Source organism: Lathamus discolor, chromosome 11 (assembly GCF_037157495.1).
Source record: "Lathamus discolor isolate bLatDis1 chromosome 11, bLatDis1.hap1, whole genome shotgun sequence".
NCBI classification, from domain to species: domain Eukaryota; kingdom Metazoa; phylum Chordata; class Aves; order Psittaciformes; family Psittacidae; genus Lathamus; species Lathamus discolor.
The window spans coordinates 10,433,330-10,458,857 of record NC_088894.1 but is presented as its reverse complement, the minus strand read 5'-3'; the positions used below and the strand labels follow the sequence as shown (position 1 = coordinate 10,458,857).

At 39.9% G+C, this 25,528-nt stretch overlaps 1 protein-coding gene across 3 annotated transcripts; it reads right to left on the bottom strand.

Annotated features, from left to right (window-relative positions):
- Window positions 1-4,010: 4,010 nt before the first annotated feature.
- On the bottom strand, window positions 4,011-24,181 carry ZNF831 (zinc finger protein 831). Of its 3 annotated transcripts, none has more exons than XM_065691632.1 (8): window positions 23,702-24,181; window positions 19,349-19,396; window positions 18,669-18,736; window positions 10,820-15,092; window positions 9,862-10,007; window positions 7,655-7,821; window positions 6,816-6,967; window positions 4,011-5,781 (listed from the first exon to the last, which is right to left on the bottom strand). In XM_065691632.1, the coding sequence occupies exons 4-8, from the start codon at window positions 15,086-15,088 to the stop codon at window positions 4,927-4,929; spliced, it is 5,589 nt and encodes a 1,862-aa protein (XP_065547704.1). In that variant the 5' UTR covers window positions 15,089-15,092; window positions 18,669-18,736; window positions 19,349-19,396; window positions 23,702-24,181; the 3' UTR covers window positions 4,011-4,926. The 3 variants fall into 3 exon arrangements, with proteins under 3 accessions (XP_065547704.1, XP_065547706.1, XP_065547705.1); XM_065691634.1 differs by having other exon boundaries at window positions 9,862-10,004; XM_065691633.1 differs by lacking the exon at window positions 23,702-24,181 and having other exon boundaries at window positions 19,349-19,460.
- Between the last annotated feature and the right edge of the window lie 1,347 nt (window positions 24,182-25,528).

Genomic DNA, 25,528 nt, shown 5'->3' with positions numbered 1-25,528 from the left:
CTCATCTACACAGTCTGTGAACACTTCCTGGGACAGTGATTCCACCACGGCCCTGGGCAGCCTGTTCCAATGCCTGAGCACCCTTTGGGGAAGAAATTGTTCCCAATATCCAATCTAAACCTCCCCTGGCACACCTTGGGGCCATTACCTCGATCTTTCTTGACCGCTTTGCAAAGCACCCACAGATATGTTCAAGTAAGTTCATCCCTTGTTTGACTGGTTACTGTAGCTCTTCTAAACTCAAACATTGCATAAATACGTAACATATATAAGCAGTTGTCACAAGTAGTCAGTAGGTGCACTGACTTTGACTGGGAGAAAGAAACCTGCTTTTTTATTTTCAAGTACTGCTTAAATGTAAGAGAATGGTTTATAACAAACTGGTGACATTACAGTGCCCTGGAAGACACAGCTTTTCAGTATGTGCTTCTACGTGACATTTATCTGGTTCCACTGGGACACTTTAAATGTGCTGTTAAAATCTCACGGGATTTTAAAGCCCCCCAAAAAATAATATTAACCTCTTCACCTATGTGGCTTTGGTGGAATGCTGATGGTAAATGAAAAAAACAGGCCAGGAGTCTTAGTCTGCAGCAATAACTCCACGCAAATCCTTAAGGTGGATTTATTGGTTTAACAGAGTACTTAACTACATGAAAATGATTCTGCCTTAAGCACTAATGAATAGGAATACATTTGGTTGTGTCAATAAAACACAGGCAACATACAAAACCAGACATACATTGTGAGTAATACAAAGCAAGTGTGTTTAGGTACCACTCTCAGGGTGTATCCGTGGTGCATGGACAGCCACAGGAATACTGAATGTTTTAGGCATTGTATTTTGGGAAAGCTATTGACAAACAAGAATTTATGAATAAAAAGTGGCCTGGAAAGAAGATCTCTTCTGGCCCCAGATAATGTTATACTGTATTGGGTTTATGTGGCAAGGTTCTGGTAGCAGAGGGGCTGCAGGGGTGGCTTCTGTGAGAAGCTGCTAGAAGCTTCCCCTATGCCCGATAGAGCCAACACCAGCCGGCTACAAGACAGGCCCACCGCTGGCCAGGGCTGAGCCCATCGGCGACGGTGATAGTGCCTCTGGGATAATGTATTTAAGAAGGGGGGGAAAAACCTGCACAACTGCAGCCGGGAGAGAGGAGTGAAACTGTGTGAGAGAAACTGCCCTGCAGACCCAAGGTCAGTGCAGAAGGAGGGGAGGAGGGGGTCCATGTGTCAGGGCAGAGATTCCACTGCAGCCTGTAGTGAAGCCAGCGATGAGGCAGGCTGTGCCTCTGCAGCCCAGGGAGGTCCATGGAGGAGCAGATATCCACCTGTAGCTTGCGGAGGACCCCACGGTGAGCAGGGGGATGCCCGAAGGAGGCAGTGACCCCGTGGGAAGCCTGCACTGGAGCAGGGTCCTGGCAGGACCTGTGTCCCCATGGAAAGAGGAGCCCACATGGAGCTGGTTTGCTGGCAGGAGCTGTGACACTGCAGGGACCTGCCCTGGAGCAGGGGACAAGTATAGGGAGTCCTCCCCTGAGGAGGAAAGAGTGGCAGAGAAAATGTGTGATGATCTGACCACAGCTCCTATTCCCTGTCCTCCTGCACTGCTGTGAGGGACCAGGTAGAGAATACAGGATTGAAGTTGAGCCAAGAAAGAAGGAAGAGGTGTGGAGGAGGTGTTTAGGTTTAGTTTTATGTCTCATTATCCTACTCTGATTTGACTGGTAGTAAATTAAACTGATTTTCCAAGTTATATCCGTTCTTCCCCTAATGGCAATTGGTGAGTGATCTCCCTGCCCTTATCTCTACTCACAAGCTTTCCATTACATTTTCTCTCCCATGTCCTGCTGAGGCAGGCAGTGCTGGAGCAGCTTTAATGGGTACCTGGCTTCTAGCCAGGGTCAACCACATACACCTGTAGTAAGAAACATTTGCCTTAACTGTTACTGAAGTTCCCAAGTGATGCAGGGTCTATAATCTCCCTGGGTTATTTGTAACATGCTTAGTTGCTTCCTTAAATAGGAAGCATTTCTTAGTATCTACTTTATATGCTGCAAATTAAGCCCATCATTTCATGTTCTCCCAGAACAGACGTGGAAGACAGATGATTGTGCTAGCTTTCCCATGTTCTCCTGCTGAACTCTTTTGTGCATATTCCCTTTTCTCTTCTGATAGCTAGCCAGCTCTTGCTATCTCTTCTCATAAATTATGTATTCGAGGTATATTTCTGTATTTGTTGGTGATCTCTGGGCTTGCCCCGGTTGGTTCTCACCCCTCGCAGCACTTGTGGAGGAGTTGGGGTTGCCAGGCAGATCAGTGAAGTGTCAGTAATTCATAAGATCCACTATAGAAGTTTGAAATAGTAAGAAATAGTTTGTTCGCATCTAAAGAGGGCAAATCTGAAACACCCACTTGCTTACAGTCTGATTGAGTAGACGTAGGTGTTGAACGTAGATCTTATCGGTGATCAGCATTCCTTATTAATTTGCTTCCTTCAACACAAGGCAGAACAAGTTAATGTGTGCAAAGTTAATTTGTGTGCAAAGAACAAGTTAATTCGTGTGCAAAGAATTTCAAATCTGCTTGTAGCAAAGCAGTGGTGCACCAGGACGGCTGCTGACTTTGAAGGATAAAGAAACAGAGTCTTTACTCTGTGCCTGGTGCCCTCATGTGGCTTTGATGTTCAGGTTCTTGTGAATTAGTTGAATACATCACTGCATGGCTGACACTTTGGCTGTGTAAAAGGTAGCAAATGATTTCCCTGTATAGCCTTGCATTGTCCTCTGTGAGCACAGCATCTGCTGGAAAGCCAAAATACACTGTCTGTCATGTGGCCAGTGTGATCTGGACATGCAAACACCAGGAGTTCCCTGACTTAAACCAAGAGACCTGCTGAAGTTTGATGTAGACTAACAAATTTAGCATAACTGCTACTAAAAATCTGAACATTAATATGCTTGAACTGTAGTACTAGTGCAAAATAATTTCACAGTATAAAGATAAAAATCTAACATAAAACCAGTCTACAGCTGTATCAGTCATTCAGCTGTACCTCAGCCAACAAAATACATGCTGTGCAGTGCCCAGAGCCCTGCAAGCCACCCCTCCTGATGCCATTCAAGTTCCAGCTCCATGCCCATGCTGGCTGAGCTCTGAACACCAACATTCCCAGGTCGGGGGGCTCTTGCTTCACCATGGCCTCCACACTGTGGTATGTGAGATAAACGGAGGTTTACAGAAGTCTGCCAGGAAGTGAAGCACAAGAACAGCCCAGGTCACTGTATGGCTGAGCTACAACTGCTGATCACAACCCAAAATATTGGTAGTAGCACTGTTGTTATAAATCCCCCAGCACTTGGCAGATGAGAAGTAAAGCAGAGGAATAAAAATGCAAAATTCCTTAAACTTATATTCCTAGGAATTTTCCTGCAGTTTTGAAACCAGTATACTTCAGTGTGATTGGTGTAATACTGTAATATTTTTAGAAAGGGAAAAATACCTTTCATGGTTCATTGTCTATTCTGTATGAGTCATTTTTTTCCTAACTTTATATATATATATACACATTACAATTAGAAATTGCTGTAGTATTTTGATCATGATTTTTTTGTATCAATAATAAATTAATGAACAGAATTTGAGGCTAACAGTGAAGCTCTGTGTGGATGACCTCAAGTCTTGTCATGTTCGTAAGATATGAAAAGCCAGGAACTGCGTGGGGCTCAGCACTTGTTTCATATCTGTGAGCTGTTTTTTGTGCACAAAGGCATTTATTTTTCTCTTGTAACATATACTAGATTTCTTTGTGAGTATGACCTATATCAGCTTACCTGTGTGTGACTAAAGCAAAAGCAATTCCAAACATCCCACCTAGGTTAATCCATTAAACCCTTTGTATGATTCACCGTGTAAGAATAGTACAAGTTTAAGTATAGAATTTGACTATAATGTACAAGTAGAAAGGTTTTCATGTTTATCAGTCTCATCAAGCAAGTGAATACACTTGGTCAAATTAAAATATCTAATTATTTATTTACATAGAAACCAGTAAATTTTAGGGTTGGTAGCACAAAACTTTTTGTTAAAAAAAGAAAATGAGCTATGCCATATAGCTTCTTCACTCTCAATAAAGTAACATCATCACAGTTAAGAGTACATAGAGAAACATTCCATGTTGTTATCAGTTGGAGCACAATGTGATGTATATAATGAGAACATCCTTGTTAGAAATGTTGCCACAAGGAACTATCAATAGCTAACAGCCGTGTTCTCCAACTAGAAATCAAGAGTACTTGAGTAGATTTTGGCATAAAAGGCACAAAACACAAAGCCAAGCATGCTTGTGTCATTTGTCACAAAGAAGCGTTGACATTTGTGCAACATTGAAAAAGATCGGTGTTTTTCCGGACTCCTCCAGTATCACAGATCTGTAGGGAACACTAATGCCTGTGTGTCAGTCCCAGTACAGATGCCAGCAACTACAAGGAAAGAGGAGTACATAGAAGTGGATACACCTGTCCATTCCAGGAGACCTTAGCTTGTGTTCTGAGAAAGCCTCTGCTATTGTACCGTTAGTAGTAAGTAAATCACTGCAGCCTCTCAGAAACGCAGCCTCTGGCAGTGAGCACCTGTGAGGATTGTGTAAGACTGCTAAGACTGTAACAATGTTGGAAACCTCTCATAAACACAGGTTTACCACTTGCATTTAAATGTGTGGTGCCAGCTCCCTTTTTGCTTCAAATAAACCTTTTTAAAAGGTTTGAGTCCTTGAAAGAAAGGACTCTTCAGAAGAGAATGCTGCCTATGCAGGGGAATGGCTTTTCTGATTTTAAGGTGCTTCAGAAATACAGATTAAACATCTGTGGTATCTCCTTTTGTAATGGGCTAACATCTTGCTAGCATCATCTTGTTAGCAGTCTTCTGCTATATCTCTATAACAAGCCTATCCTCATCATCACTGCTAGTGTCATCATACTCAATTCTGGTTTGCTTCCTCATCATCTCTAAACCTCTCTTTTTGTATGTCTTGGAAGATGTTGTAGCGTAAGTCTTGAACTCAGGGGACCTGAGAGTAACTGGGGGCTTTTGAAAGGCAGTAGCAGCAGTGTCGTGTGGCCTTCCATCGCTGTCTGGCTGCAGGTGGGTTCTGTTCTTGTCTGCACTCCTGGGAAGGTCAAAGATTCTTTGAGAAAAGTTTGCCTGCTCTGGGTGTTCTGTACTGGGTAATTCAGCCCTTGAGACTGCCTCAGGAAGGGACTCTGCTTTTGATCTGAAGAAATATGAACATCCAGGCTTGGAGCTGGGAGTTGAGTTTTCTTCTGGAGATGAACATGTGTTCTCTTCACCTGGAGGTTTCTTCCTTCCTGGGGCCTGCATCACTGGGTCTAATGTACCAAATCTTTGACTCTCTGACTCTCTACATAGTATGTTTTCCTGGCTGGCTTCTAGGTGTAAGGAAAGAGGACCAGTAGTCTCTGAGTTTTTGCTGGCACTTGTGCCTGTATTTGTAAAATCGGAAGTGCAAGACCAAAAAGAAGGTGCCATTGGGTCACCCTGAACATTTGGCTGTGACTCCCCTGGGACTGGTCGCTGAAGCACAAGTGGTTTTGTCACTACACAGCAGATTTCCACGTCACTGCTGACCTGCTGCATGGCTGTAGTAACTGTGGATGAAAAGGAATGAGCTGTCACAGATATTTCCAGAGGAGCTGTAATGTTCTGAAAAGAGACGTTTGTTCTTGTGTGTTCCCTGATTTGCCCAGAAATGTCCTGTAGAAACTGGGGGGCGGGAGGGGAGGAGGAGAGAGAAAATATGTTTTAAATTTTCAGACCAAAGCAATTGCATCCTTCATGAAAGTGCCACAATAACTAAGCTGACTTTGTCACTGGAACCTCTTCTCTCCCAGCGTGTGTGGGAGGTGTAGTAAAGGATATAGTTTTTCTTTTTTCATGGGTAGGTGACAGATCATGCTAATTTAGGGTTCATCACAGATCATCATAGTTTAGGGCTGATGGGGGTCAGGGCTTTGACCCCTCATTCTTATGTACTCTCCAGGGAGACGTTCTTTTCATTAAGGTATTTAAAATGCATATTGCAATGATGTTTGTGCAACGTAGAGGGAAAGGTTTGTGATGAATCTGTCAGAAATATTACAGTGTCTGAGGTGGCTAGATACATGTAGGAAATAAAATTACTTAGCAAAAAACAGTTTAAGGATTAGGTTCCTAAATATGATACTACTTATGCTACATGAGGAACCAGTGCTCATGGTGTGTAACAGCAGTGTGGCTCACGAGCTTTTGTCTTCAAGTGGGGCCAGTGAATGCCTGCGGAGGAGGGTATGAGGGCAAGCACAGAATGCTCCAGGAGCTGTGCTGACACTGCACACTGCAGCATCCTTGCAACACAGCAGATGTGTCTCAGGCCCTCTCTAGCTAATGCAGCTGTTGGTAGCATTGAAACCACAGCATCACTGGCTTCCACATTGGCCTAAAGAGATTCAGTTGGGCACACATTCTTCCATTACTGCCCTCCACACTTCTCCAGTTCCAAACTCACTGTCTGTGCCTCAGGATACTCCGTGCTACTTCTGCTGGCACCTCCAACATCAGTTTTAACCAAGTCTCTGACAGCAAGCACGAGAAATATCCTATTCAATTGATGCCAGGGTTTCTTTTTAAAGAATCTGTGATATGAGGTATTCTCAACCTGAACATTAAAGCGGCGGAACATGATTCAGGTTTTAATTACCAATATCCTTTTTTTTTTCTTTTAATAAAAAGTAATATATAAAATAAGGCACAATACCTACATTTTTATCCATTTTGTCTTTTTGTCTAACATGGTTTAGATTTTCAGTATGGGCAGATATTCCTGAGGTAACCTTTCCTTCTTTTTTCTTTCTGCAAAGTGGCTTGTCTGAGGTGGAGCAAGATGTTTCTTTCTGCTGGTGTAGGTAATCTCCTATTGAAAAGAGGTTGAAGAAACTTTTACTTTGATTTTTATTCCCCCACATGCTAGAACTTGCTGAATTTGTCATCATATCACTGAACTAAATTCTATATTCTGACTATTTTCCGTCATTTTTTATTCTAAGTCTAATGCATTTTCTCATTTCTTTTATACATGTTTCGTTGGTTTTGGTTTTTTTTTTTTCATTTGCCATTATTGTCCTGCAAAATAATAGCTGTTTATATCTGCTATAAATGAATACAAGGAATTGTGTCTGCTTCCAGATGGTCATGGCATAAATACGATTTTCATTAAGACTGCTAATTAAATGGGGGGTGGTCACTGAAATGCAGAAAGCAAGTCAGCACCAAACTCAATTCACGCTGCAAACACAGTCTTGTTTCAGAAAATGGTAACGATGCATCTTAAAACTTTTTAGACTTCTAGTGGAAGGTTATTTTGTGTTACTTCCTTTTAAAATGCCCTCCTAATTGTCAAATAAACATATGTAAGAGAGTGCATGAAAATCATTGTGCGTTCAGTTCCCAAAACGTGCAGGATGTTTGTGTTTTCATTCACAGAACATACTGAAGGGCAAAAAGTGGTTTTGCAGTTCCTTGTTGGTGCACATCAGACAGTGCTATCATTCATGCTCTTAAAAATATATTCAGTATATTAAAAAATATTCAAAATACTGACCTTGTACCTTTGACTGAGGAGAATGGTACTTCTTGTACTTAAATTTACAGGGTTGGGATGAATAGCCCTTCCTAAAAGCATCCAGTGTTCTGTTTGGGAAACAATGCTGCTTGCTTTGTCGGTTCATTTTCAGTTGAGCAGATCTGTGTATGTGCCTTCCTCTGTACCTGCATTGCCAATGGCATTGAAAGGGCCAACAATACACATGATTTAAAAGCAGCCAGAGTAGAATAATGCCACATCATCAAGTAAATTTAAGTCTAACAACAATTTACTACTGTGGAGGAGATGCTTATTTATGTCAAAAAAAAAATTAAAAAAATCCAGGATTTTAGGCAAGAGACCCACAATTATTTTATTAATTTCTCATTAGGGTTCAGTAAATCCCAGGTTTGATAAGAGAGAAGGATTCAGGAATAACAGATCCTTTTTCCTGCATGTGGGATTTTGAAACAACATACTTCATAAAGACTTGAGTCACACAGGAATCACCTGAGACTGCACAGTTGTTGGCTTTTTTACCTTTCACTTACATGCTACCTATTCATCATCACTAATGAACATCAACATTTCACTTCCTCAGAAAGCTCACCGAATAATCCAACTCCACTTTGTTTTCTGCTCTAGCTAGATCTTTCAGTAACTTAATGGTTGAGGCTAAAGTACATTGCAAGATCCCATTCCTGTATCAGTAGAATCAGTCACTATACACAGAGTAGTAAGTAAATCTAAAACGGGGTGTTTATTCTAGTGTTTTGTGTATTAGAAAAATACATTGCATTTTATGATTAAGAGTCTGGCCAGTTAGCTACTGATCGGCATGACCTCATCTTTCAGAGCCCTGTACTAGAGTCTCTGAAGCTATTTGGTAAAGCCAAATAAATAAATCCTGAGACCAGCAGAGGAAAAAAAATAAAAAACAGACCAAAAAACCCAGGACAAAAACTCCATGCAAAAACCAAACCAGAAGAAAGCCCCAGAAGAATGTCACTGGACTGGATAATACGGCCCTGAGTCTCCTATTTTTATTCTTATGATTGTTCAAAATTGCGGTGCTGTTTGCCAAACTAGACCAGTGATTAAGTAACTGACATTGATTTGTCCTCAAGGGAGTCACTCTGTCTGATTTTGGTCATGCAATAAAATTAGGGGGATGTATGCACACAATACCTGCTTCTTACTGAAGCAATTCATCAGATATGCTGCTGCCCCACACTCTTGAAATATTAGAGGCTAAATCTTCCACTGATAGGAACCCCCATTAAATACGGAGCTGCTGTGCTGATTGATACAATGTGCCTTTGATAGTTTTATACTCAAATTCTTCCTGCTTTTTATTTAAACCAAATGATCCTTTAAACTAGAGATAGCTTTGTTAGTTTGTGTTAGAACTTGATATTTATTCTTCTGCATTCTCTTGTGAATAAACGTTCAGGATACAGATCTCATGAGGACCAAAGGGTCTCACACACTGCTTTTAGCTGTAACAGGTTAAAACCTGAAGTATTTTGGTTCCCTTCACACAAAAGTAAATGCTGACACTTTTGACAGATAAGAATAATTTCTAAAGCACAGTGAGAGTCAACTGACCACTCAGCCTTCCAGTACCTGAAGGGGGCCTATAGGGATGCTGGGGAGGGACTCTTTGTCAGGGACTGTAGTGACAGGACAAGGGGTAATGGGTTAAAACTGAAACAGGGGAAGTTTAAATTGGATATAAGGAGGAAATTCTTTCCTGTTAGGGTGGTGAGGCACTGGAATGGGTTGCCCAGGGAGGCTGTGAGTGCTCCATCCCTGGTGGTGTTCAAGGCCAGGTTGGATGAAGCCTTGTGTTGAATGGTTTAGTGAGAGGTGTCCCTGGCCCATGGCAGGGGGGTTGGAACTAGATGATCTTGAGGTCCTTTCCAACCCTAACTATTCTATGATTCTATGATCATCTTTCTTTGGTATATGTCTGTTTTGCTTAGAGAAGTCTGTTCCTGATAGTAAACAACATACTGACAGTTTTTATAGCTTACCTCTGTGGAACTGCTGCAATGTGGGAGAATCTCCTGAGAGATTTCTCCAGCACCCCACCCCCCACCCCTCTACCTCCTTCCCCCTGATTTTGACAAGGTTGAATTTGGGGAAATTTTTATTTTCTGTGGACTTTTTACACCCATTTTAGCAAAATTAAATCTAGGGAAGCAGAAAACCACATGACTCACCATTTTGGGGTGACTTTAATCTTTTTCTGTTTGTGGCTCCTCTTGAGTTTATTTGTTGAGAGTTTTTCCTTTTTGCAAACTACTGTTTTCTTCTTCTGCTCTGAAATGTTTTTGAAAGCACCACCAGGAGCTGCTGAGCTCAACTGCTGAGAATATTGGAAAAGAAATGAAGTACATGAAACTTCTGAATTCATCAACCAAGAGAGTGGAAATCTGCGCTCTTTTTAAATAGCACTGAGTAACATACTAGTTAAATAGCACCGCTCCTGGAATGTGTGTTAGCTTTTTGTAATCACTTTGTCCATCTATTTTTATAAAATAAAATTGAAACAACACACTGCTTTTGTGGATCTACATAGAATTAGTGTATGTTCTTTCAGATTCTTCTTCCTGTACAAAAAGTCAGCTTCGTCTTACAGAGCTGTTCTAGGATCTGTACAGATAAACCAGTCTACCTTCACTTGTCTAAAATAGAAAAGCCTTGAAGCCTTAAACACTTCACATGGTATTAATGTGATTTGGTTTCGTTGACATTTCACTGTATCTGAAGAGAGATGTAGTCTACAGCCTGTCTTTGACTCCACACATGTCCAAGTATAACAAAGTCTTGTCATTAATGGCTACTTAAGTCCTACTCTAATTCAGATATTCATTTAAAATGAAAACAATGAAACACATAGGCTCTTGCAGAAGAATATAAAATATACTCATAAGGGGGAAAATCAAGAAAAGGAATACTCTCTTTGCACTAAGACAGCCTTCCTACTGAAGTTCTCGAGTGAAAGTTAAATACACAGAAGTATGGAGTTTTTCATGCATCAAATGATTATGTAACTTCTCTTATAAATACATAAATTGTAAATCTTGTATCAACAAATGCCCGTCAATGTCCACTTTTATTTTTCTAATGGGGGGTAAGCCAATTACACCCTCTCGAGAAATGAAATAGCATTCTTACCATTACCTCCTGCATCTGTTGTCTTTTAGAAAAGGATGACACCAATGTTTTTAAACTCCTGTTTGTTAAGCCATATGCCACAGTCTTGCTAATATTTTTCATTTTGAAAATAGAAATATCATACTGTGACAGTGTGCATTCATTGCTAGACTCCTTGTCACAGCTGTGCATGGAGGAGTAAGCAGAGTCTGCACTCCCCTTCTGCTCCGCAGGCAGAGGGAGGCTTCTTGTTAAACAACACCAAGTTAACCGAGGTTCAGCATTTAGTGATGGGAAGGTGCTCTTCATGCTTGACACTGTTAAACTTCCAGAGTAGCAAATCAGATTATTGTGGGGTAGTGCTGGGAATTCTTTACAGTGAGTGGTGAGAGTGTGGCAATAAAAAGTGCCAAAAGAATGGCAAAAATAACAGGGATTGTCTGCTGAGCTGTGAGCATGCTGTGTAACCTGCAGTACTGGTGAAATGTCCTTAAGAACACATGGAGTTCCACTCCTGTCCCACCCTGTGACTGTTGGCTCTGCACCCTTGCCAGAGGCTGATGGTATTATCAAAGAGTCACTTCTTGAGCAAAGGTGATGTAAAACCTTTCTCTCTTCTTTGATGTCAGCTGATATGAAAAAACCACTTGTATACATAGAAGTAAAGCATATTTTCTTCCTTGGGGTTTGGGTAGAGGAAGTAGTTATGCTCACCCACTTCTCTTCTGTTTGCTTTTGGTAATTTAATTTATTTTTGGTTTGTTTGTTTTTCCAAGCATCTCTTACAGCACCCCGTGGCCTCAAGTTTTGGTTATAAAAGGTGTTTTCTGTTGCGGTTAAGATATTTGTTGTTTCTGAATTGACTGGTGAACAAAACACTGGAGTTTTCCAGTTTGCATGTAGATTCCATCGCAGCTCTCCTCTGCTGGCTTTTTGTCTCACTTCAAATTTTAAAGGGGACCAAAAGACATCATTAGAATGAGAACTGAGTGATGGGCTGTTGGGAGAGTAGGGGGAGTAGGTTAAGGTGTCTGTTACACATGTGCAAGGTGTAATCTTCTGTTCCGATCTAAGCAAAAGTGACAAATCTGAGGCTCTCTTCTCTTGTGGTAGTTTAAGGATATATTTTGGAGAAAAGGCATTTTCCTGTGGAGCTGGAGTTAAATGACCAGATTGCAGATGATGATTTTTAGAAGACACATCAACAGCATTGTCATTGCAAAGTGGTACTTTTACTCCTGTTTTCACAAGACCTGTTTTAACATCTTTATCTGTTGCACTGTGCAAGGCGAAGGAGTTGCAATCACTTACCCTTGATTCAGGCACTAAAAAACCCACAAATGAACTCTTTGAAATACCTGCTGAATGTGAACGGTTGTCATCACTATAATTAACAGCTTTCGCGGGGACTTTGACTGTTTTAATATACTCCACATTCTCAGTATCTCCAGTGGATTCATTAATTCCTGTGCTTAATTTTTGCTCCTCTGCTTTACTGGAGAATGTCACTAGTGCTGTGGAAAGGCACTGACTGCTACTGCAGGAGACTCTCTCTCCTTCATTTTCTGCATTCTTTTCAGTACTGGGACTAGGGCAGGACTTTGAAATAATGTTTTGTGTCTTCTCCACTTCAAATTTCAGCTTTTTTCTTTCTGGTAAGTTCTGCGATTTCCCTGTGGCTTCTCTGTTGCAGAGGACCCACTGGGGCATCAGGGCATGCTGGCCAGTTTCCTTATTCCTGCTATAGTTTCCATAATTACTTGAAGTGGTTTTACAATCTGATTCAAAGGGACTGGATTCTTTCCCAGGGCTTGATTTCTCCCATTTGCTCCTCTGTACTGGCAAGCAGTCATCATTCCTTCTGCTGGTGTCCAGCTGACACTGAGTGTTTTGAAGCTCACATCTGCTTGGAGCTATTAATGTGCTGCTGCCTGCTGTGTGTCTGTTTGTGTCGCTGCCCCTGAGATCTTGGGAAGGTTTGCTCATTACCGCCTGGGCACCAGCATTTACTGAATGTGATGTCTCCATTAGGTAGGTTACACTGTCTGCAGGTTCCTCAGAGGACACATTCTGTAGAATATGGTTACCATTAGCAGAGGTTTCGGACTTATCACTGCTTAAACATGTTGTCACGAGGGAGGAAAGGCTGTCACATACAGAGCTCCTGCCATTGCTTTCCTCAGTAATTTCAGTACTGCTGATTGATTCCTTTGAATCAGGAGTGACGCCTGTAATACCTGTAATCTTATTTCCCCTTTGTTTAGTTTGCTTGGCATTTTGACTGCTTTTCATTTTTTGATAGATTTTCTTAAATGTTTCATCACCATACATTTGCCATTTTTCTTGAGAGAACATCTTTAACTTCCTTTGATTGTGTTTCTTATTTTTAGCACTGATTACTTCTCCAGCCCCAACCTTTTTACTCCCTTGCAACTCCTCTGATGGAGGAGAATGATCGACCACATTACTTAATGGCAAATCATCCACTGCTATTTGTCTGACTAGAGCTCGGGGATGGCTGTTAGGAAAATCCACTGAATTTGCAGCGAGACTGTTGCTAGGCAGCAGACTCACAGGGCCTGTGTTTGCAGACTGCTTAGTAAGAGAAAGAGGTTTTGAGCAACCTGCTTTGTCATGTCCCATTCTTGTGCCCTCCACAAATGGCAAAGAGTTGCTTCGTGTAACAGGCACAGTATCTATGGCTGTGGAGAACTGGGTGGGAACCGAATGAAAAAACATTGGCTTGCATTTTTCTAAGGGTGCAAAGGTAGATTTTGCCGAACAAAGGGAAAGATTCTTCTTCCTATTTGCATCACAAGTTCTGATATCAAAATGGAAAGAGTCTTTGTATGTGTAAGGCATTGGCAGATCAATGCTTCCCTGCTTAGAAAGGACAGTTTTTCTAGGCCTAACATTGTCTAGCTGAGTATCATCCACCACACTTTTGTTATGAGAAATAAGCTTTGAAATGTGTTCTTCCAGCCTCTTTTTCTCTAGCATCAAGGCCATAGATTTCTCAGCTGCATCCAGCTTTGCACTGCTTCCGGAGGCGCAGCTCGAGCTGCTGAAGGCAGTTTCATTTTCCTGTTCTGTGCTGTGTTCACAGAGACTGTGCAATGGGCTGGGTGATGCCATCTGTTGTTCTGTGCTGTCAGAGCGTGACAGATACCCTGAGTCAGTGCTCTCACACTTCTTTAGCTTGCACTCAAATGGCTTGTAATCCCACTGTTTTTCTGAAGAGGTTGCTTGCTGCCTTTGCAACTGAATATGCTTATTGGCAGTTGGAGTTCTTTGCTCCTGTATCTTCTTTCTCTGGCACTGACCATTTGGCAAAGCTCCTGGAGATGGCAAACTCTGAGGTTCCCTTTCAGAATCTTTCAGCTTACTTTTGGAACTAAAGGACTGATTCATTGTTTCTTTATTTTCTGAAATGAATGATGTATCACTTGTTGCCAGCAGTGGAAGGTCATTATTAAGTTTCTTAGTGCCTGTTACAGCACTGGGCTCTGTACTCAGTTGTTTCATCTGTATGCCTTTGTCTTCACAGGTGTTACTAAGTAGTTTGCTGCCTTGATGTGAGGTGCTGCTTTCTGTGCCTTTGTCGTTCTGCTCCAATGGGCCGCTGTTGTCAGAGTCTGAGGGCAGTCTGGTATTGTTGACATGTGTTTGAGTTCTTCTGTGTTTGTACAAATTGCTTTGAGTTTTAAATGCAATACCACACGTGGTGCATGGAAAGGGCCTCTCTCCAGTGTGAGAGCGAATATGTTTCTCAAGGACACTTGGCTTCAAACAATCTCGGCCACAGTGTTTGCAGATGTATTTCCCAGCTTTTTTTGACTTTCCCGGACTTCCAATAGATGCATTTACACAAGGATTTGGTGATGACAAAACTGGTAAAGTGCTCACTATGTTCAGTGTTAGAGTTTGCCCAAGCTGTTTCTGAAAAACTGACTGAGGCTGATCTGTGCCTTCTGAAGGAAGAAGTGGATTCAGGATTAGAGGTATGTTGCTGCTGTCTAGATTTACACAGCTCCTGCCAGTCACTAACTGACTGCTTGGCTGAAAGCATCCTGCCTGGATGGGCTGGTAGAGTGGTATGGTGAGGGCTTTTAGATACACAGGTTGGGGCAGCACTTGTTCCCGTTGAGGAATCACACTGCTTTGGCTGTGACTTGAAGAGTTCTGTGCAGGCTGGAGAGACAAGGTTGAAACTGGTCGATCTGCAAGTGCAGCTGTCAAACCCGGCTGCTTCTGTGCCTCCATCTCAAAGGTTATCTGCCATGTGGTCATGTATCTATGAGGGAGGGGAAACAAAACAAGTAGGAATCTTCAGATAGGAAAATAAACACTTTCAACTGCTGGACTGGGAAAGTCAGCCATTAAGAATGTCACAGATCTTACCTACCAGTGTTATGCAGACAAAATTACATCATTTTGCAATTAACTTGATTCACTTTTCATTTTTTGGTTTGGAATTAAAGTTTGGTATGTAAAGAACATTGAATATTGCCCTTAAAACCTACAGTAAGAACCCGAAGTACTAGAAATAAATCCAAGTATCAGATTTGCAAATGGAGGCCCTCAGGCCCCCCAAATAATCCCGTGTTAATTTTCTGGAACGGTATTCCCATTACATATTTATACCATGTTCTTTAATTTAACAATTTACGTTAATATATGTTAATATAGAAACACGGAACAATTAAGGTTAGAAGGAATCTCAGAAGGTATCAAGTCCAGACACCTGCTCAAAGCAGAGTTAGCGCTGGGGCCAGATGAGGTTGTACAGGGTATTACCCAGTCTGGTTTTGAAACCCTCTGAGGATAAAACCTGCACAGCTTCTTTGAGCAACCTGTTCCAAACACAGGACATGAAACATATTATGTGTGTTTACCCAAAGTAAGCAAGGCTTTACACACTGCACAGGTGATGCAAAAAGAAAGTATATGAACAAAACAAAACTTGTGTCTTGTACAAGGGAGATGCACATAAATATGTATAACACAGGAAAGATGGTATCAGAGGCAAATAATGGGATAAATTAAAGCTCTCTTTTGTGTAGCCCAAATTAATTTTCTCGAATTAAAGGCAATACTATGATATACTGCTTGGGTTTAGATGCATCCAATTCCAGATTAAAACATTTTGCAGACACAGTTTTTGGAAAAAGCTCTTCTGAACTCTGTCCAGATATAAGCAGGGTGCTGCTGGTCCAGACTACTTCATATTTTAACAAACATGTATCTTGTCTGTTTTCTTTGTTAGAAACAAACTAGGAAACTGTCAAATAAGCTAGTTGAAAATTATCTCAGGAAGAGCTGATAGAGGCATCAGCACAACCTCTTGTAATTACAGTTTGGGTGAGAAATAGAAGGTGATCTGTGAATGTTTGTTCAAGTTCTTATTCAGCTGTACTCACAGCTCTGTATCCACTGGCTGGTAGCAGTAATAGGCTGTTCTTGTGCAAACAGTCATAAAAAACCCATTTGAAAATAACATAATCAGTGGCAAAATGTGAAATGTGCAATTTGTTGTCTTACTGCATAATCTGTAGTGGTGTTTCTCTGCCTTCCTCGGATCATTTTATTAGGTAATCATTACAGAGAAACAGTATTGCTCAAAATTGTTTGATATTGGGCCTGGTTCCATATGAGACACACACACACGATGTTACCCCTAGTTAAAGCAGTATCCCTGTTGCACACAGGTAGTGAGAATTTTGCAAATAATTCACATAAAGGAGAAATGGCAAACTCAATGTAATCATTTTGGAGTATTCCTTAGTTATTATTAGAGAGGTTAATAAAGCTGGTAAGTTGATAAAAAGTTGGATGGAGATCCAAGAGACATTCTGTTACTTCACAACTGAAAATGATTATACCTCACTCACATCACAACTGAAAAAATGGGAAAATAACTTTCTATTAATGATCAAATTAGGTCAGTACAGGTTAAGGTCAGTAAGTTATATGCTCACTACTAAATGTAATTAGCATCTCATTAAGTCGAGTAGGAATTCAGGTAGTTTTCATATGAAATGGTATACACCCATTGACACTGAAAAAGAAAGCAACCCTCTTGGTTATCTTCTACAAAGGAAAACGTTTTCCCTATTAGGATATTGCCGTTAATACAAATTATTATTTCATCCCTATGTGTGGCTCACAATGCAATTGTAAATATTCCCTCCTTGAGCAAACACAACACTAAGGTACCAAGAAACTGGCAGCTATTGCTTTGTGCTCCCCACTCTGCACCACTTCTGGAAGTTCTGATGCTGCCTGGCAACTTATGTTTCACAGCCAAGGCTTCTTCCACTTTCTTTCTGAAACGTGCTTATTGCAAGAACTGGGAAAATGGAGGAAAAAACCAGCAAACACAGTCCCTGGGATGTGTTCTCTGACTTTCCTTCTAATCACAAGCAAGGCCATTAGTGCGTGTGCATCCATTATGTGCATCAACAAAACTGCTGATGAGCCACTGTGTGCAAAATGAACTGATCTGCACACAGCAACGTGTTAGATTTTGCCTCTTCTCCAAAGTCTCCATGGACTTTTCTTGTCCACTTCAGAGATTTCTGGAGCAATCACTTAAGTGGCTTTGTAATGTAGCTACTAACTATATTGATTAACAAATGTTAAAAGGAAATGGCTTGTTAAAGGAATTAAGTTGTTATCCATATTCTGCAGTGTGGTTAACACTATGGGATAAAAGTGGATTTCTCTAATTTGCAAAGTGAGGTTATAGACATTTCAAGTCCTTTTAAGATGGTTCTTAAGCTATACAATCGCCTTTATTTATAGCAATTTAAACGCAGCATACAATAAAACCAGCAGTAAGTGATTAGACACAAGCCAATGACACTCATAAACTAAGCAGGCAGTAGTTCTCCCAAAGATGTGAAAATAAAGTTGAGGTGAAAAAAGCACACTGCAGAGACAAGACTCTCAGAAGAAAAGTGAATTCTGAATACCATGTAGCTAGAACATGTAACAAGTACCATAGAGATGAAACAAGCCATAGTATTGATGCTCCCCTTCTTCCCCCTGGACAGAAGTGTGGAAATGTGGAATTTACATTTCCATCCCAATAAGCACAAACTATGTTCTGTCTTTGAATATCCTCATGCACATGGGTACTTGAGGGGCCCTTCAAGGCCAGCCTGTACGTTAATAGGACTGGTGGAGGATGAATCCTGTAGTTCCAAGGTACCAGATTCTCTGTGTGATTTTGCTTATTCTGGTGAATTTCTGGGACCCAAAATACAGTATAATTCTGAGAATTATTTCAGTGCTCTGTAATGTTCCACAAAGACAAGACCAAACTGATTACAGAAAATTTAAAGGGAGGTCTTAACTAATGCTAAACAATTAAACTAAATGGTGACACACACTCTCATTACTTTCAAGAGTTTAATAATACATTTCTACCAGCTGTGGCAGTTTGCTGCTTTTCACAGCAAACAAAACATACTTTCTTCCTAAGTGAAGCTTCTGTGGCTTGCATTCTACTGTGGCAAATATGATCATACTTTTCACAACTGTCTTTTATATACAAAAAAAGCCACTCTATTTCTTTGTACATTCACAAAAATAGCTTATCTCAAACTAATTGTACCCCAAGGTTAATTCTCAGTAGTCCTTCCCTAAAGTAGAAAAACTTCCACTGATGATTTTCAGGTTCTGTTACTGAGCACGTACCTGATGTTCTGAGCTCAGTTTGTAACCGGTGGCATTGAACTACTCGTACAAAAACTTGATCTTGATTAGATAAGGAAAAATTAAAAGTTAAAAGCAGGATCTGGCCAGTCCAAAATTTTCTAAATTAGTTTCTTAAGCTATCAAAACTGTTCAGTAAAATTCCACTTACATACAATTACTTTGTTCCTAGTTTGAATTATATCTTCAGGTACACAGCACAGGTAGGTCTGTGGAACACTGAAAAATCAAAAAGTGGAGTAGTTTTAGATGGCAAATCTTATTCTGTATATAAGTATAAAGTAATCTAATAAGAGGGGAGGGTAGTACAAAAACCTCATTTAAAATCCAACGTGTTCCTCTTTTGTATATATTTTTTTCCTAAATTACAAATATATTTTACAAAGCTTGCTTCATTTTATCAGCACTGTTATAATAATCTTGGATTATAGGAGCAAAAGATTTTTGTCTTCTACATGGCATACATAATGCATGGTCAACTGACCATCACTTGAACTAAACTTGACTAAAATCATTAAATAAATATATAACTACTTATTTCCTGTACTTACATATAATTTGGGGACACACCATTGAAAGGAGTGTCATAGTCTTGAAGCAGATGCAGCAATCAATCCCCTGGCTTGGTTGGCAGGTATAATCTCTAGACATGATAGCATTAATTTTGTAACCACAGCGAAGCAGCTTTTCAACATTCTAAACATACATAATATATTGTATTGGAAGTCTGCCTTTTTAAAAGCTTTTGGTGCTCCCTACCTTAAAAATAACACTAGAGAGCATACAGAAGTGGAATCCCCATGAGCCTCTAAATAATTTCAGCTCACATACCTTTTATTGAGCCAGGCATCAGCAAAAGAAGTCTCATGTCTGTCAATACTTGATACAAGCAGAGAGAAACGAGGACAAAGACTTGAAACAGATTAGAAGTAGGAAGTTGGGTTTTTCTTTTTCTTTTTTTTTTTTTACACTGCTGTCACTGTAACAACCTTCAGAAAACAGGAAGAGATGAAACAGAAGAAAATGAAGTAACATTTCACGCTTTTCGTATCCTTTATCATTGTTCATGTAGGAACCTATAAACAGAATCAACTGTCTTCAAAACACACGCATTTTATACACCGTACACAATCATATCATTCAGTGACACACACTGACACAATGGTAGATTGTTTTTCTTTATACCCTTAAATATAATTTGCTGGTAACTTAACAGTAAAGATCTCTCTTAAAATGTATCAGAAAAGAGGAAAATGGTAGAGAAAGACACTTGCTACATTTGAAATTATAAGTTTATCCAGCATGGGTACTACCCACCAGCTTCTTTGAATGGTGCTCTGCATTAGGGTAGAAAAGCAGTAGCCAGGAGGGAAAATACTTTGAGAATGTTAAAAGTGTTTAGGTCATGTTCAACAAGCCTCCCTAAAATTTGTGAAAAGCTATAGGGAAAACAGGATAGGGGACAATCAAAAGAAGTGAGAAGAGGTTTAGATTTTGTGGGTTTACTTCCTAATGGGCGCTCAGGTAAAGCAGACAGTAGAGCCAGAGTGTCCTGTTAGGGGGCAACTGTTCTTTAGGCAAACACTGTTTAAAATAGGGACTACAGATGACTACTTCCTCCTGCTGTTAGACTGAATCCCAAACTGGGACATGCATTCCCTATTATGTTACAAAATCAGCATATCTGTTCTGTAAAAATTGCTTAGGAACACTGTATTATGGAAGATGTAACTTTTAACCTTACTCTGATGAGCACCTGTCCAGTTCACATGGCTGCAGCCTGTATTTTGTGAATTTTGTGAATTTGGTGAAACTGTAAAATTAAGATTGTCCAATATCCACCATAGTGGAAGCTCTTTCTTTTAGTAATTCAGTCTAATGCCAGATGTATCAGTGGATCTTCACTCTCTGCAGCTTTTTTGATCTTGGAATGTTTTGCCTGCTGTTTGGATTGCTCTTAGTTTGTTCTGGACCCTATTTTTGTAAGCTTCTAATCTGAGAGGTGGAGAAATATTTTTGTCTTATTCTTCCTGTCTTTCTTGCCTGTCATTTGGTTATTCAGGAGACACCAAAAAAAGAAATAAAAGCCCTTTCACAGGGCCAAGTATTGTAGCTTAAAATCCTTCTAGTTTCTATTACACCCTTAAGTGCTCCCAGTAATTGGTAATAGCACTGCAAATGCTCAAAATCAGTGAATCTAGAAAACTACTTGACACTGTGAACTACTTTACAATTACTCATGCTGCTTATCCGCAGACTCATTCTGTCCATATGGATAAAACTACTTGCAGCAGCTAGTTTCAGCTCTCCTGGGAGATACTTTCCTAAAGGAATGGATTATCACATATAAGTGAGATTTTCTGGAGGAGTAGTGCATGCTACAGTCAACAAACTAACAGAGAAAAAAAGATGCACATCTTAGAATAGAATCCTGGCAGGAATCAAATCATACAAACAGATGATTATGGGCATTTTACATAACCAGTCACAACTAGTTTCTCTTCAGTTTTATCACATATCTGAAGTCCATTATATTTTATTCCACTTTGAGACTATTATTATTTTAAGTGAAGGTGAACTTAATTAAAAGAAACACTTTAAACAGCCCTAATAATTACAGCAGTATGCTGGAACTAGTGACAACTCTAAAACATATATAATATTTTTAAATTCATTACTTAGAAGACTCAGTAGCATATCAAATTCTAAATGCTGAAACTGAAAACTTCTTATCCCGAGAGGCTTAAAGAAGCAATAACTGACTAAAGCAAGTTACAACTAAAGCAAGTGACTGCATGGATGTTTACCACTATCACACAAGTTTCAGGACTTAGCAAAGCCTTTTGAAGCTTGATCTAAAATCTCTAAATCTTGAATAAGTGACTGGAATCCAGGGACTCCACAGCATCCTATGATTCTTCCCATTCACATGGATGCTGTAATGGCTAAAAGTATTTGAACTGTACACTTAATACAGAGGACCAGTATTACACTGCATTAGTTCTATTTGAAATTAAGTGATTTTTGTTTTCTCTGACTAACCAACCTATTTTTGGCCATCACTTCTTAAGCTGGAATCTCTATGTAAGACTACTTATATTCATTCAAGTTCAAAACATTATCCTGCTCAGAGAAACCTGACTAACTTCAGTTGGCTCAATATACAGCAAAATATTTGGCTTAACTATCTATGAATACAAGCCTACTGCCAGGTACTACACAGTAGGGAGTATGTGATGCTATACTGTACTTCACTCTCAATTCTGATCGTAAACCCACACACCACTGGTGTGCATTTCTAAGGTCCAAGAACCTGTGGAAAGGGCTCCTTCAGGTGTCTAAAGCCCTGCAGCCTTCAAAGATACCGAGAGGGTGTTAGTCAAAGATGTGATCGAGGGAAAGCAGCAATAAATATCCTATACTAATAAGGAAATAGATTTTAAAGATCCCACCAACTACATGATTTAAAGTACTTTACAAACTTATATTAAAAGAAAGCAACTTACAAGATTGTAAACTATTAATTTTTCTTATGAGGACAGTGATGCTAAGGACAGTGCACAACATCTTACCGTCAGCAGAAGATACAGATACTGGAGTCATCGCTTCCAGTTGCTAGCCTACCACTGATGGCTAGCACAAGGTGCCAGTGTTCCTGAACTCCCTTGACTGACTGAACAAAACTTCTACTTAAATATTAGTATAATAAAGTAATAGTGACCCACAGGTGCTTTAAACACTACTGGTTTAATGAAAAAGAAAAGTTTGGGAGTGCACCCTACCCTAATTCTGGCACTTTCTAGTCCTCAATTCAAAATAGCAAAATGGAACTCATACATTTCCAGATCAGCCCAGAAATGACAGTTAATCTTGCTTTACTTCAAAACTGTTTCTGCCTTTGCCCTTTTCTCAGTTTGACTTCATACCTTGAAATGTCTCATAACAGAAGTAGTGACTTCACCTTTTTACTTGCTCTTAAGGGATGTATCTGATCTTACAAGGCTGCAAGTTCCACTAGCAGCGTGCATACTGCTATAACCATAGTAGCAAAGTTGAGAGCCTCAGTCCCCTGCAGAATGAGGCTGAAAATGTGTGACTGTCTTATTTCCTGAAACCCTCACAGGCTTTCAATGACATTTCTTGCTCAAACTGTGACTTTCAGAAATCTTGCTACTTGTTAAGAAGTCATTGTTCCTGAAGTTTTGCCCTGCTTCATGTTAGAATAGTACAAAACTAGGAATTATCTTGATTGAACTTAGAATTTCTTGTACCATATCCTGAGGACAAATATTTTTGACATTGCACTTCCACAGTTGTCTAGTATCACCAAAATTGGTTTATTTATTTTTAAACACTGTACCAGAATACAGTATTAAAACCTGTGAAGAAGAGTGTGATCTGTAATACCTTTCCTTCACCCTAGAATAGCACCGCTTTGATCATTAGTATAGTTTTCTATCTTTTTGGTTCTCTTTTTCTTGAAAATCCATAAATGAAAACATTCAAAAGTCTTAATAAGAACATTTTTAGCTAAAATACATTTTAGAGTATAAGTGAACATTGTATTGGCCCTTTAAACTCTTCATGCAATTTGTATGAGAGAATATTTCCTGTTCTACTTCTCATGCTGGTACTTTTCTCAGGTCCAGCCATAAGAAATGCTTTCCAGTTTATTTTATGTCTTTATTTAAAACTGACACCACTTCTTTCTAAAAAGGAACCGATCAAACACATCTGTTGGTTTTGTAACACTGTTGTTGGCTTCACAATGGACAAAAAAAAAAAAAGATTGTTAGTGCTTACAATATCTGAAAACCTCAAAGGATTTCCAGGCTTTTGTCCTTTGATCAAATTCACTCCTGTGCATTTCTCGTTAGGAAAGAGTTAACAGCCTCCAGCCAGCAGTCTGTAATCAACAGGTTGTTCTAACAGAAAATAATAACCCTAATCCATCTTTTAAAGTTTAGGAGGTTGGACTAAATGATGAAGGAATAGTGATTAAAGCCCTCTTAAAAACAGAAGTGGGGACAGGAAAATGCTGTGTGTTACAGGAAAAAATCTTTCTCATTGCTAAGTGAAAGAACCATCACATTAAGAAAATGATAACTTTTAAATTTCTGTCTCGCCATCTAGAATTTAATTATCTCTCTGTCTGTATAGAATGATAACAAAACACTTGCTAACCTTTTGGTGGCCAATTCAGAGGCAGCTGGAGAGGTTCAGGTCTCTGGAATAGCGTTGGAAGAAAAGCAGCATCCTGTTTTCTTTTTTCAGTGTCTTTCTCTTCTCTTTTTTTTTAAGCATGTGAAAATTGACAGGTGGGTGGTGGGGTGTGTGCGGAGAGAGGAGGGGGTGAAGCCAGCCCACGCCTGGTGTAGGAAGAGTTTTAATGGCCGATGCTGGTAATATGGTTTGCTGCTACAGTGTCTGCACTACTGCAGCTCTGTGTGTGGGCGTAAAGAAACGACACGACTGGGTTTGAAACCATTACACTGAAGATTTGCAAACAGTTAAAAACATAAAAACAACACAAGCCCATCAGGCACAAGTGAAAAATTATTGCTGTCTTTTCTGTCATCTTTTCCCGAGGTTGCTTTGGTGGGTTTATGTGTGGCGTTTTTTTCATTTAGCAGATAAAATCCAGTCAAGTTTTTTTCTCAGCCTCTAAATTAAAAAAAAAAAAAAAAAAAAAGGTGAATTAAGTACTTAGGCAGGTTTCGGTTTCACACAGTGACCACTTGGTTATGGGGTTTGCTGCTTTTTTGGTTTTTTAATTAACCTAAAGACCTTGTATTCCGAAACGCATCTGGATTTCCACAGTAAAAGTATTCAGAGGACACTTACATTTCTGCCTTTTATATACTAAATAGGTACCCAGATCTTGATAGCACCAAGTATTATGGTACAATAGACAGAGCAGCCACTCCACAACCAACCAGATAGGAAATCTTAGACCATGACAATTCCCTTGAATATTCCACAAAACACAGCCAAGGAGAAATGGGGCATCCTGGCAGCCCATTTGTGTTCAACAGTCCAGCAATGTGCCAGGCTTCCTCATCCAAATCAGGCAGAAAACAGGCTTAAGTGTTTATTGTAACTGCTGGCTATGATGGATACCAACAGGAGTGAGACAAAGGGACTGTTCTCTACAGTATCATGGGAGTGAGAGGAAAATGCTATTCAAACTAAAATACAATTGCTATTGCAAGAAAATGTAAATATAAATGGTTACGAATACACTGGGTTTGGGAGAGACAGGTGGAAGTCTTTTGTCAGACAAACAAGAACACTTCTCAAACATATTTTTGATGACAAAGACTTAAATGGAGACAAAACAGTTTTAGGAAGAAGCTTAAAAACTTCAAGAAACCTTTATGACTTGGCTGCTCCATGACAGTAAGGGATGAGCCCTTCTTAAATGCCTGTATTCATGTATGTGTGAGAGAAGACATCCAGCTTGAAAACCGTGTGCTTGGACACAAGGCATATGCATTCTTGACTGTAATGGTTTAGGTGTGCATTTTCTCAAATGTTCAAATGAGCCCCAAATCAACCAGGATTTCTATTGCATTTGGTATTCTGCTGACAGAGAACAAAAAGCAGGGCATCTGGATACATAGGCAAAGGGGAATGGGGAAAGAGAAGAGACACTTTGTGATGCTCATATTGCTGTTTAGTGCTATATAGTATCACTGGCAGTTCTTCACCCTATATCCTGGCCATGGTTTGAAGGAATCAGCTGAGAGATCCCAGTGTCAAGGACCCAGAGCTGAATGCCAAATTATCAGGATTCAGTGTGTGAGTAAAAACAGCAAGACTGGACTTGAGACTACTAATCCCAAATTTTAACAAAGAATCTGATAAAGGCAGTTACCTCACTACATATGAGTCTCACTACAGTGAATTAAAAACAGTCTTCAGTTCTATATCTCTCTGGTACAACTGCCAAAGAGTTATTACTACTAATACACAGAAGCACAGCCTGACTTGCTATTAAGTGGGGTCTGG

Bases quoted from the DNA above. Each gene is read 5' to 3' on its own strand.
- ZNF831 (XM_065691632.1), bottom strand. From the start codon at position 15,088: ATGACCACATGGCAGATAACCTTTGAGATGGAGGCACAGAAGCAGCCG. The intron at 10,008-10,819 runs GTAAGAATGCTA...CAATATTCTCAG, and splicing joins AACAGATGCAGGAGGTAATG to CAGTTGAGCTCAGCAGCTCC. The intron at 5,782-6,815 runs GTAGGTATTGTG...CCCGCCCCCCAG, and splicing joins AAGACAAAATGGATAAAAAT to TTTCTACAGGACATTTCTGG.